This window comes from Helianthus annuus, chromosome 1, assembly GCF_002127325.2.
Source record: "Helianthus annuus cultivar XRQ/B chromosome 1, HanXRQr2.0-SUNRISE, whole genome shotgun sequence".
In the NCBI taxonomy this organism is placed as follows: domain Eukaryota; kingdom Viridiplantae; phylum Streptophyta; class Magnoliopsida; order Asterales; family Asteraceae; genus Helianthus; species Helianthus annuus.
In genome coordinates, this window is record NC_035433.2 from 137,098,377 (window position 1) to 137,109,789 (window position 11,413).

General features: G+C 37.6%; 1 protein-coding gene across 1 annotated transcript; it reads right to left on the minus strand.

Annotated features, from left to right (window-relative positions):
• Positions 1 to 1,528: 1,528 nt before the first annotated feature.
• On the minus strand, positions 1,529 to 6,027 carry LOC110880021 (protein CHROMOSOME TRANSMISSION FIDELITY 7). The gene is made up of 6 exons (XM_022128575.2): positions 5,770 to 6,027; positions 5,453 to 5,675; positions 3,317 to 3,412; positions 3,159 to 3,227; positions 2,709 to 3,058; positions 1,529 to 1,793 (listed from the first exon to the last, which is right to left on the minus strand). Exons 1-6 carry the CDS (start codon positions 5,931 to 5,933, stop codon positions 1,658 to 1,660), a joined length of 1,038 nt encoding a protein of 345 aa, XP_021984267.1. The 5' UTR covers positions 5,934 to 6,027; the 3' UTR covers positions 1,529 to 1,657.
• Positions 6,028 to 11,413: the final 5,386 nt, after the last annotated feature.

Sequence of the window (11,413 nt, forward strand, 5' to 3'; positions counted from 1 at the left end):
GTTTTTACGTTTCGTTCTGGATTTTGCGAGTTGACATGACGCAACGTGCGTGTGTGGGTGAACGTTTTTACATCGTCTGTTTTTCCCCGTTTGACAGGTTTAACATAACGTGCGGGTCCTAGATCGACTTAGTTATAATTAAAGAATCCCCGCCGCATTGCGGCGGGTCGCAATCCTAGTTTACTTTTAAGAAACAAATGAGGAAAGCGAAAAAACAAAATATGGTAATTAAACACATCAACAATAATTTTTGTTGTTATGCTGGTAAAATCTTCCACTTAGGTTCTATCTTTTAGAACTAGCATTGAATATGTCCCCTCTATCTACCTTAACCAAAGTACTCATTCTCTCACCAAAGTCGAGTCATACGAGGAACTTCCTTGTGGCAGGCTAATGGGTGTTTCATTGTGCAACCCATACTGAAGATACTATTCATCGTTACACCAGTTCAGGCATCTTTACACACAAGCGAGATATTTATATTCAAATCGATGTAATTTTGTGAGGTTGGCCTCACATTTCTTGGGCGGCAGATTTGAAAAGTCAACCGAGCATGGTAGGCAGTTATCTCTCTTATAGACGAGCTATATGAGATTTGAATAATCTTCATTTCCTCTCGCAACTTGTATAGAGCTCACAAATCAACGATAAAACATGGTCAAAACGAATAAACCTAACATGTTCAATTCCATTTTATAGATGTTTCTTCGACTCAACTCAAATGAACCGCTTTTAATATTTTCAAAGTAAAAATTGAGCATATCAAACGACAACCTTAAGTCTTTTCACAAGACTCTCATAACAATAATCTCTTGCATTTGGCAGGAAAATTGGCACCGAACTTAACCTTGTTTCCAGAGCAGAATTACAAATGGCTTATTTTAGCATGTTAGTAATTTATTGTTGCAGGAAGTAATGTGATGCGGGCCCAAGTGTAGAGGAGCGGGCCATCTTGTATTTGGAGGCCTATGATCGCGTAACAAAAAGGTGCTTCACTAAAATGGCTCTAACTTGGGCTACAGGTGTCCGTTTTGGGCGTGCGACCAGGCGAATTGATCGTGAGAACAAGGCCCATCTTTCTACAAACACCGTAGGTGGTGTGGGTCATCGTTCGGGCCTAAAAACGCTTATTTCTATGAGTTATCTATCTTTTTATGTTTTTTATTGCTTTTGGTGGACTTTTTTTTCGTTCTAGCTTTTGGCCCAAGTGTTAATGCCCGTTTTCAATTTCGGTTGTTATTTATATGATTGTAATGGGAGGAAGCTAATCAGTTTTGAATTAATGAAAAAGTCATTTTTCTCTCCCAATTCACCGTTGAGTGTTTTGTGTGTGAAACCCCCAATTTTCGGTATTCTTCGTGAATCAACGAATTTTGGAAGAATCGTTCCTGGCATTCTGTGAGAATCAACAGGTCCGATTTCATATCCCGTTTTCTAGCCTACATCATAATGCATCCAAAGTACAAAACCGAAAATAACTCCTTCAACCAGACACCCACAATGAAGAAAACATAAAAAAGACAGCCGATTCGCACACAGTAACTTTTCTTTTACATTTTTAAATAAACATCACATTATCAATGAAGTTTGACCAAAAAACAATGTTTCTCGATACAATGTGCAAGCAATAAATTCATAATTCTTGTAGTTCAATGGCTTACACCGAATTTGTAGTGTAGATCAAGAAAGATTTAGTGTTAGTGTAACTGGTTGCTAACAACTTCCCTGCATTAGTTGGCTGAGAGAATGCTAATTGACCGTTTTCAAGAATCAAACCCGAGCAGAAACTTTTCCTGCGTTCATGTTAAAAGTTTAGAACTTTATGCATACAAACGTTGCAAGATACTTAAGAGATGGCATTTTCAACTCATTTACTTAATAAAAGAGTTGATTCGGGTCATAGTTGTTAATAGCACTCATAGCAGGCGCTATAGCGAATAGCGTAACGAAGCACGTCTCGCGTCGCTATCTGATGTTGGCGCTTCCATAGCGGGTAAATAGCGGGACTTTTAGGCTTTTTTATGTTTTTTCTTCTGTTTTTATATAAATAGCGGTATTTATAGGTATAGAATAGTGGTATTTTAGGTTTTTTTTTTTTGTTAAATATACATATAAAACAGCAAAATTGGATATAATATAGCATAGTTGTCAAAAGCGCAAAAGGCGCGCGCCTAGTGGTAGGTCAGGCGCAAAAATGGTTTTTTTTTTTGTAAAAACGGTGCGAGGTGCAAAAAGGTGCGCGCCTAGGCACAGAAAAAAAACAAAACTGCCTCACGCGGGCCCGGGTTTGCACCCCCCCCCCCTGCGCCTTGCGTCTTTGGCAACATAGTAATATAGATATAAAATATTTCTTAAATTTTCTTCTTGTGTGTCGCTAAACATAAAATAGTGCCTGCTATTTCATCGCTATCACTACGTAGCGTATACGTCGCTCATCGCTATCGTCCACTATTCACTATTAACAACTATGATTCAGGTTATGTTAACAGCTTAACGGCTAAAAATATGCATAAAACCTCTTAAAAGTTAAAACATTCTTATTAAAAAAGTATTATTGATATAAAAAGTTAAAATTTTTCTAACAAAAAGAGTTAATCGACCCAATCCGAGTTGTTTCAAGTTTCAACCTGCATGAAAAACTACCTAACTTGTTACCCGACCCACCCATTTTAACATCTCTACACGATAATTTTGCATATCAAAGCTACCTTGTGGCCTCTAGTAAATGAGTGGCAACATGCTTTCTTCTATTGGACGGTGTGACCCAAATTGCACGGATGCCACATACAGCTGGCACAGCGTCTTTTTCGCATATGATGGCACCAAGAAGAGCGTTTTCTGATTCTCTTTCGTTCTTAGTTGACGGGTTTTTCCTAGCGATTTCTCTTTGGAAACTAATGCTACCGAATCGGAGGGTCGTTGAAGTCAACTTACCCTCCTTCTTTGTCATGCTTATGTCATCTTTTTCGTCTAAGTTTGAAATTAACCGATATGCCTTTTTTATTGGCTCTGCAACTAGACAGCCAGCAACTCTATGCGAGGAAATATAAAGATAAACCTACAAGTATGAAGACCAAATATTAGTTTTTAATAATTAAACATCTATCATGAAGGAAAAAGTCAAGAAGTCAAATCAAGAAAATTGTTGAAATAAGCACCTTACAGTCTTTATGAAAGATCCATCCGTCACCAAGCTCCATCTCCATCATCTTAATAACCTCCTCAACCTGTTATCGCAAGTTCGTTTAAAAGGGTCGTCGATAACATTATTCGTGATATTAGGCAAGCATTTCATCGTGTAAAAAGTCGGGTGTACCTTTTTAATATGAGCAGGAGGATCATCATTCTGTACTAAAATAACACGCCCGTTTTGTGACGAGTGTGTATCAATCACTCTTTCATTACGCCAGCCCTTGAGCAAAAGAATAATTAGTAGGGTGATGACAGCATTCAAAATTCAAAAAAGTAAATAGTCAATTTATTCCTGTATTTAGTTTCAAAGGGGTGTGTCGATTCATAACACAACCAAAACACGACACGAATCCATGCTAGTAATTTGGGTTGGCTAGTCTAACCCTTTTCAACCCGTCAAATAAACAAGTCATGTTGAGATTGTACTAAAATAAAACATGCCACCCGTTTATAATATGAATAAAAAATATTAACTTATAAGATCAATTCGTTGACCCATTTAGGGTAAAGCGGTGTTCAAAGTCCTTGTGAATAGGGCTGTTCATGAGTCGAGCCGAACCGAACGGACCTTTGCTCGTGCTTGGCTCATTTACAAACCGAACCGAGCGGAGCGGCTCATTTAGAACCGAGCCTCAAATCAAGCGAGCATTTTTCGAGCGGTAAAAATTCCGAGCGAGCGTCGAGCGAAGTTCGAGCGATTTGGACAACCGCGTCGCCCAATTTAAATTTTCTGAGAGTGATAGTGACAATGTTGGGTAGCAAGTTTTAATGTCTTTAAAAACATGCACATTTCATGGCATAATATTTTTCTTATGAATAACAATGTTGTGGCCCATAATTATATTGCACGAACAATTACGTTGAGAGCATGAGACAAACGACTTAGGGTAACGGCATGAAACATTGAGGCGATGAGCAGACTATCGTTTAACGGTTTATGGTTTAACTTTTAGATTTGATATTAATTTTTTTATCGGCGTGGTTGGGCTAGTACGTATAGATATAGTTGTAAATTTGTATATAGTGGACCAAAATCTAATAGAGTGGTACATATAAAACTCTAAATTTAATTTACGTCAAGTATATATGTATGTGTAATGTGTGTATATATATGTATAATTTATATTTGTGTGTAATATATATATGTGTATATACATGTTTATTATATATGTAAGTGTATATATATATATACTAATTAAAAATAATAATTCGAGCCGAACCGAGCCGAGCGGACCTTTGCTCATGCTTGGCTCGTTTACAAACCGAACCAAGCTGAGCGGCTCGTTTACAACCGAGCGTCAAATCGAACGAGCATTTTCCGAGCAATTTCCGAACGAGCGTCGAGCGAGCGACGAGCAATTTGAACGGCCCTACTTGTGAAACCTCACCACAAACCAATTATCTCATCCCGGCATGTGTGAACGCAAAAGAACCCATACCACTTGCGGCGGTGTAGCCGCAATCACTTTACCCCCCCCCCCCCCCCCAATTCCTCATTACCCATAAAAGCAACACCCAAACCCAATTTCCCTCCCATCTAGCACTGGTTCACGAACCCGGAAACAATCCCATCTAGCTGGATGAAAACAGTTGCGGTGGTGTTCACCGCCCAACCCTTTGCTGTGATCCCGTGTTCACCCCGTCGCCCTTACAATTTTATTACCACCCGTTTACGTATTAATTACAACCTTGTTTTGACCTGTCAACCGATTTCGCCATTTTAACTCAACAGGTTACTGTTTTTTAGTGTGTCTGGACAATGGTCACAAAATAAAAAATTGAGTTAAATGCCATTTTAGTCCCTGTGGTTTGGGTCATTTTGTCAGTTTAGTCCAAAGGTTTCATTTTTTTGTAAATGGGTCCAAAAAGGTTTCACCGTTGCCATTTTAGTCCACTGGGTTAACTTCACCTATTATTTATGTTAACAAGAAGAACAATTCGGTCATTTTATATGGCCGAATTGTCCTTCTAGTTAACAGAATTACATATAAAATGACCGAATTGCCCTTCTCGTAACAAAAAAATGGATGAAGTTAACCCAGTAGACTAAAATGGCAACGGTGAAACATTTTTGGACCCACATGTGAAAAATGAAACATTTGGACTAAACTGAAAAAATGGCCAAAACCGCAGGGATTAAAATGACATTTAACTCTAAAAAATTTCAACTACTATCCATCAAGAAAAGAGGATCCACAACAATGTACATGTCAAATAACCTAATCATAGTAGTACTATACTGCAGTTACAAATCAAATACCTTGAAGCCAATACCATGAGTATAACTCTTATGAAACTCTTTATGCAGCCTCTCATCATCTTCATCCCCAGGCACAAACTTCATCCCACAAATCTTACAATTCCGAAACATAAAATCAGACTGACCCAAATCCAGATGAAACTGTGCATACTTTCTTTTCTTATTCAAAACCCTTTTGCAATTCATCATCTTTTTCTCTTCAATTCCATCATCATTCTCCCCGCTGCACATTAAACTAACCTTCATCAATTTCCAATAAATAACAGTTTCAATGACATTATTAAGAACTTAAATCTAGGAAATAGTAAGAAATATGCCTCTCTGTTTTTGGGGGTCTTCGAGTGTATATAATCGGAACTTCAGGTTCTCTGGTGAAGTCTTCTTCTTCTTCATCGGATGGATTGTCGAAGAGATCTGTGGCTTGATTTTGCAACGCCGGAGAAGAATTGGGCTTGAAGAATGAGTTTATTTTCGATTGCATTGCTTTGATTTGATTGAAGAATTCTGAATTTGCAAAAAAAAAATGCTCAAATTAGGGTTCCATTTTATGTATTTCGGTTTCCCGCGAAATTTTGCCCCCAAAAAGTATTGAAATATTTTAAACCGATTTTATCTCTGGTTTGAGTCATTTTGCTTGTTTAGTCTAAATGTTTCATTTTTTCCTTATGGGTCTAAAAAGATTTCATCATTGCCATTTTAGTCTACTGGGTTAACTTCATCCATTATTTATGTAACGAGAAAGACAATTTGATCATTTTATATGGCCGAATTGCCCTTTTAGTTCACCGAGTTACATATAAAATGACCGCTGCCCTTCTCGTTAACAGAAAAAATTGATGAAGTTAACCCAGTGGACTAAAATGGCGACGATGAAACCTTTTTGGACCCAAAGGGGAAATGAAACTTTTAGACTAAACTGGCAAATGGGCCAAACCACAGGGACTAAAATGACATTTAGCTCTATTTTAAAGTAAAGTAGGGTTTACACTCAATCGCAGGTTCAGTCTTTATTTGAAAAAGTTCAACAGTCCAGTCATTGTCAATTGATCTCAATCAAGTCCCTCCATTAAGTCAACAGTTTGGATTATGGTTAAAAGACCATACTACCCTTAGACCACCCGTAGTGGGGGGTTTTGGGCGTTTTCTAGAAATTTTGGATTGGTATTTTTGGTATCGGCACCGACACGGTATCTGTACATCCCTACTTAATACTTTGAAAAAACTTTAACCTCGACTTGTTAACGAGTATATTCATATGTTTATTCTATTTTTACTTAAATTGGAAGATTAAAAGGGAATATTAAAATAATAACATGGTTTGGTTCAAGTATTACGTTATAGATCGGTTAAGTTAGTAACTGGTTCATATCCACCATCATACTTGAAGTTGACGATAATGTTATTGTTCATCGATAAAGTTTTGGATCTTAAACCGTTCATCAAGGAATAATGGGCCAATGGGGTTTTGGGTCAAGTTCATGAGGGAAACTAAAATGATGTTTGTAATAATTGAAGTTGTTGTGTAATGTGGTCGAGTGTTGCATGTGATGGAGTTATTACATGCTAGAGTGCTAGTATATTTACTTGTTCATAACTTAAATATTTACTTTTCGTAAAAATGCCTTTTTTTAACCCTTATTTCACCTTTGTTGGTTTCGAACTCCAGTCTACTCTAAGAGGGTTCTTTTCCTCTGCCACTAGGCCACAACCTAAGTAAAACGCCTACTAGTAGTTATTTATAGAAAAATTGAATGTCGTTAACTTCTATGTTATGGTTGTGATGATAAAATCGTCTTCATCCAGTTATGTTGAAGGTTACCGAAAAGGAATCACAACTCGACTTTACAATCAAACAATCTCCTTTTCAGGAAAACTCATGCATTTTGGTGCTTGATTAGTACGAAACTAATATGACATCTGATGTCACATATAATGTTACAATGTAAGAAAATGGTTGACGTAATGCCAATTAGCATCATAGGTCACATTGACAAAAGTGTGGGTGTTAACATGCTCTAGAGGTCAAAACTCAATTTTATATCTAATACAGGTTTAATGATCTCTTGAGGCCACATCGACCAAGAATTGATGGTGTTAGTTTTTACCTCAAACCTTACTTAGAAGCGTAGCAATGATCTAAAAAAATGATATAAATTGTTTTAAACACTTAACCAACTTGTAATAGAACTCACAACCACAAAGAAGATCATCAAATACGATTAGAAAGACTTAATCATAATAAAATAATACAACGTATGACGTAAAAACCAAGTGTATCAACAATGATAGATCAGCAAGCAACTCATATGACTTTGTTCCCTTCAAGTATCGTGGTCTATTGCGTTCTAACACATGGATTATCGAGTTAGACTACGAGCAGCTCAATCTATTTTGGGTCCTAAAAGCTACGCTCAAACTTGAGTTATCTTTTTTTTATATATAAAAATGGTTAAAACTTAATTTTTTATTACAATTGGGATCATCATTTGTAAACAAAAAATATTTCTAGTAGACAGGGATTAAAAGTTATATTCTAGAAAAATAAACAAAAACCATAATCATGATCAACAAGAAGAACTATAATTGGATAAAATCATGTGTAACATATTTCACTTTTATTCACGTGTGTTTTCATGGTACAACAATCAAAACAATGAAAATACCAGAGACGACCTCATGGCAAAAAAACCCAGTCTGACGGGTATACACGAAACATATGGGCCGGGTGTACCAAAGCCCGACGGGTATGGCCATGGGATTAAAAATATAAAAAAAACCGGATACGAATATGGGATTTAGTGATACTTGGTCCCCCGAAAAATAGATAGATTTAATTTTTTTTTTAAATAAAGATGGACTATGACATTCCACACGAAAAAGGGCAATTACAAAGCAATGGCAGGTAGTCGGGCAACAAGTTGCGCCGCCACCCCCTTTTGAATAGAAAAAACAATTCTACTAAATACAAAGTTTGAAACCTTTAGCGACGAAGAATTACTATTAACGACTTTTTGAACCCGATTCAAAAGTCGCACAGCGTCAGGAGCGAGACCACTAAAGGTATCAAACGCAAACGGGACGAACACATGTTGATTCTCCAAGCAGGCTTTCTCATGTTTTGCCACTTTGCTCGCCTCTGCCTTGAGCACTGCTTGCCCTACGACAAAGCCCTTGTCCTTGAGCCCGACAAGAGAGGAGACTCCAGTTAAATCTACACAAGCGTGTTTCCCCCCTTCCCATCCAAACACAAGGATGTCCGTCGGGCGTAAAGTAGACCTCCCCTCTAAGGGGTCAGTCAGGAAATTTACTGGAGCCTCCTTTTTGGCAGAGATCCCGGCCTGCTTAAGAACATCACATAACACATCTCTCACCCAATCATGCCGATATTTAAACCCTGGTAGCTCTTTACAGTGGATCGCGTGCTCGCCGAAAGAATCCAAACACGCTTTGCGGCATACCGGACATGGCTCGTCAACTAGGAACAAAGGAATCATCAATCGGTATCTAAGGATAGCACGGTATTCCACAGCCGACATGTGTTGCCCTAAGCCTTCAATAGGTGCGACAGACAGAAAATCCTGAGCATGTGGGGCACGTAGACATTCAAACACAGCTCTTTGCCGAGGGGATAAGACAAACTTCTCTTCAAACCTCTTGACAATTTCGCCATATAAGGCATTCGCCAGAATTTTCTGGGATTTAGGAGGGGCGGTGTCTTTAATGTAGAAACCGCCAATATCAAGGTCGGGAAGAGAACTATGCAAAAGGTCCAACGCACTCCTGTAATCGGAGTCTAAAACATCCCCACCACATTCTCGGAGTATGTGGTCTTGTAAACCCCAAGATTGGGCCCTTGAAGCCACGAAAGCATATGAAGAAGCATCCTCGGCCGTACAAATCCCTAAGCCTCCGAACCGGGTCGGGAGAGAAGCCAACCTCCACTGGAGATCTCCAAAAAAGGCACCCCCCACAAACAACAATATCCTCTAATGCTCCCCGGAGGCCTTCATCAAAAACAGAGACAGCTCCCCCGACCAAGATTTTAGTTTTCCATTTATATACACTTTAGTACATACACCTATTCATATAGTTTGCTCTGTTGTTTGTTTTCAAGACTTTAACATTAAAATACAAGATTTTATGTTTAGTTATGTTGTTTCTATACGGATTAAAAATGTGTGTTAGTTTTGGAATTTTCTAAATACATTTCAAGTTGATAGGGAGATTACTTGGGTACTGATTAATGCTACTATTTTTCATATCTAGTGTTTGATTAAATGCAAAATACTTAAACATAAATTATGTGTTTCAAAGTAGTAGTACCATAATTAATTAATTATTTTGATATATGATTCAAATATGTATATGAATATGATACTAAAACTATTTTATGAAGTTTTCCCTTGTTAAAACTTACGACATATTAAACCCTTTTAGAATGACATTTGTAGATTATTTTTTAAATATTTATTATTTTATATATTATATTATATTATATATAACTACAAAAAGCAACTTGAGTCATGTTTGTTTGTTTAAAAGTCGTGTCTATTAGAAAATTATATTATAATATTACCCTGTTATTGCCCTTTATTTATAATAATTGAAAAAACACGGTAGAATAACCAGTAGCGGTGGTTGATGTGCGTGTTCTTTTATCACACGGCACAAGTTCGAATCTTGCAGATGTTGTTTTATTTACTTTTTTTACTTTCTTTTAAACTTAATAATTGAAATACCACATTCTAACCATTACCACCACTTCCTAAACACGACGTGATGTTTCAAATAGCAGTTATTCCTCTTTTTACCCACACTCATGCCCTTAAAGTGGCAAACCAAAAAACCGACCAATGAGAGCGCGCCATGTCAATTAGGCAAAAGTGTTTAAACTTTGGTGAAAAATGTTGGCAATGGTTTAAACACTTGGTGAAGTGGTAAACTATTTTTAAAAAAAAAAGGAAAAAAGTTTGATTGGTTGAGATTGGAATGGACCCCACCCCATACCCCTCTCTCTCTTTCCTTTCTCCTTTCCCGCTTCGGTAAAGCTTCACCGCATGGGATCCTCATTGATCGGTAAACTTTGGTTGGCAATGGTTTGCCATTTCGGTAAACCAAGTTTACCGACACAAATATGTGCCACACCGTATCCCCTTAAGTCAAAAGCATGTACCCCTAATATCCTTGCCGATAACCGTATCACAATCCAACAACAATAATACTTTTGTTTATTCCAAAACTCTACCGGTGTGGATACACCATAAGGAAATAGACATAAACATTACTACCGGCGTGACTTAATCACAGATAGCAACCAAACCGTGATGTCTCCTCCCACCGCCACTGTTTCCCATTGTTTGCCACCTTTTCATCACCACTTTATATAACAATTACCATCATCTGAACCTTTTTATCTCATGCTGCATGTAAAGGACTTCCACATGCGTTTTGCAACAGGCGTGTCAACGTAGGACACGGGCAAATGGTGTATGGTCAGTTTCTTTTTCTGCTTCGTCGACTCCGTCTTCTGTTGTAACTGCAATTGCCAGAATGTCCGTTGGCAGTGGTTGTGATGTTGGTGAAGGGTTGAGATGGGGTCACGGGGAACACAAATGGTGACGGTGGTTTGCCGCGACGCTTACTACGCCGATGGGTAAGGTGACTGTGGAAAAAAGAGGTTACGTGTGGATATTGGTATACTCTCGAATAGAGAATGAAAAAGTCAAACAAAAATTAATTCCTTTGTGAATAAGAAAGCCTGATTGCAATTAAAATTGTTTGGCTTTTGATATAAACGATTTAAAAAGAACATAGTAGAAAGATATGTCTCTTTTGATATCCATGTTTATCAATTTCTCGCTTGTTGAATCACAAACAGGTTAGTAGTTATAATTATATACCTTTACCACTCTTATTCTTATTTTCTTTTTGAATCTCCACACACATAATGATATTGCTTTA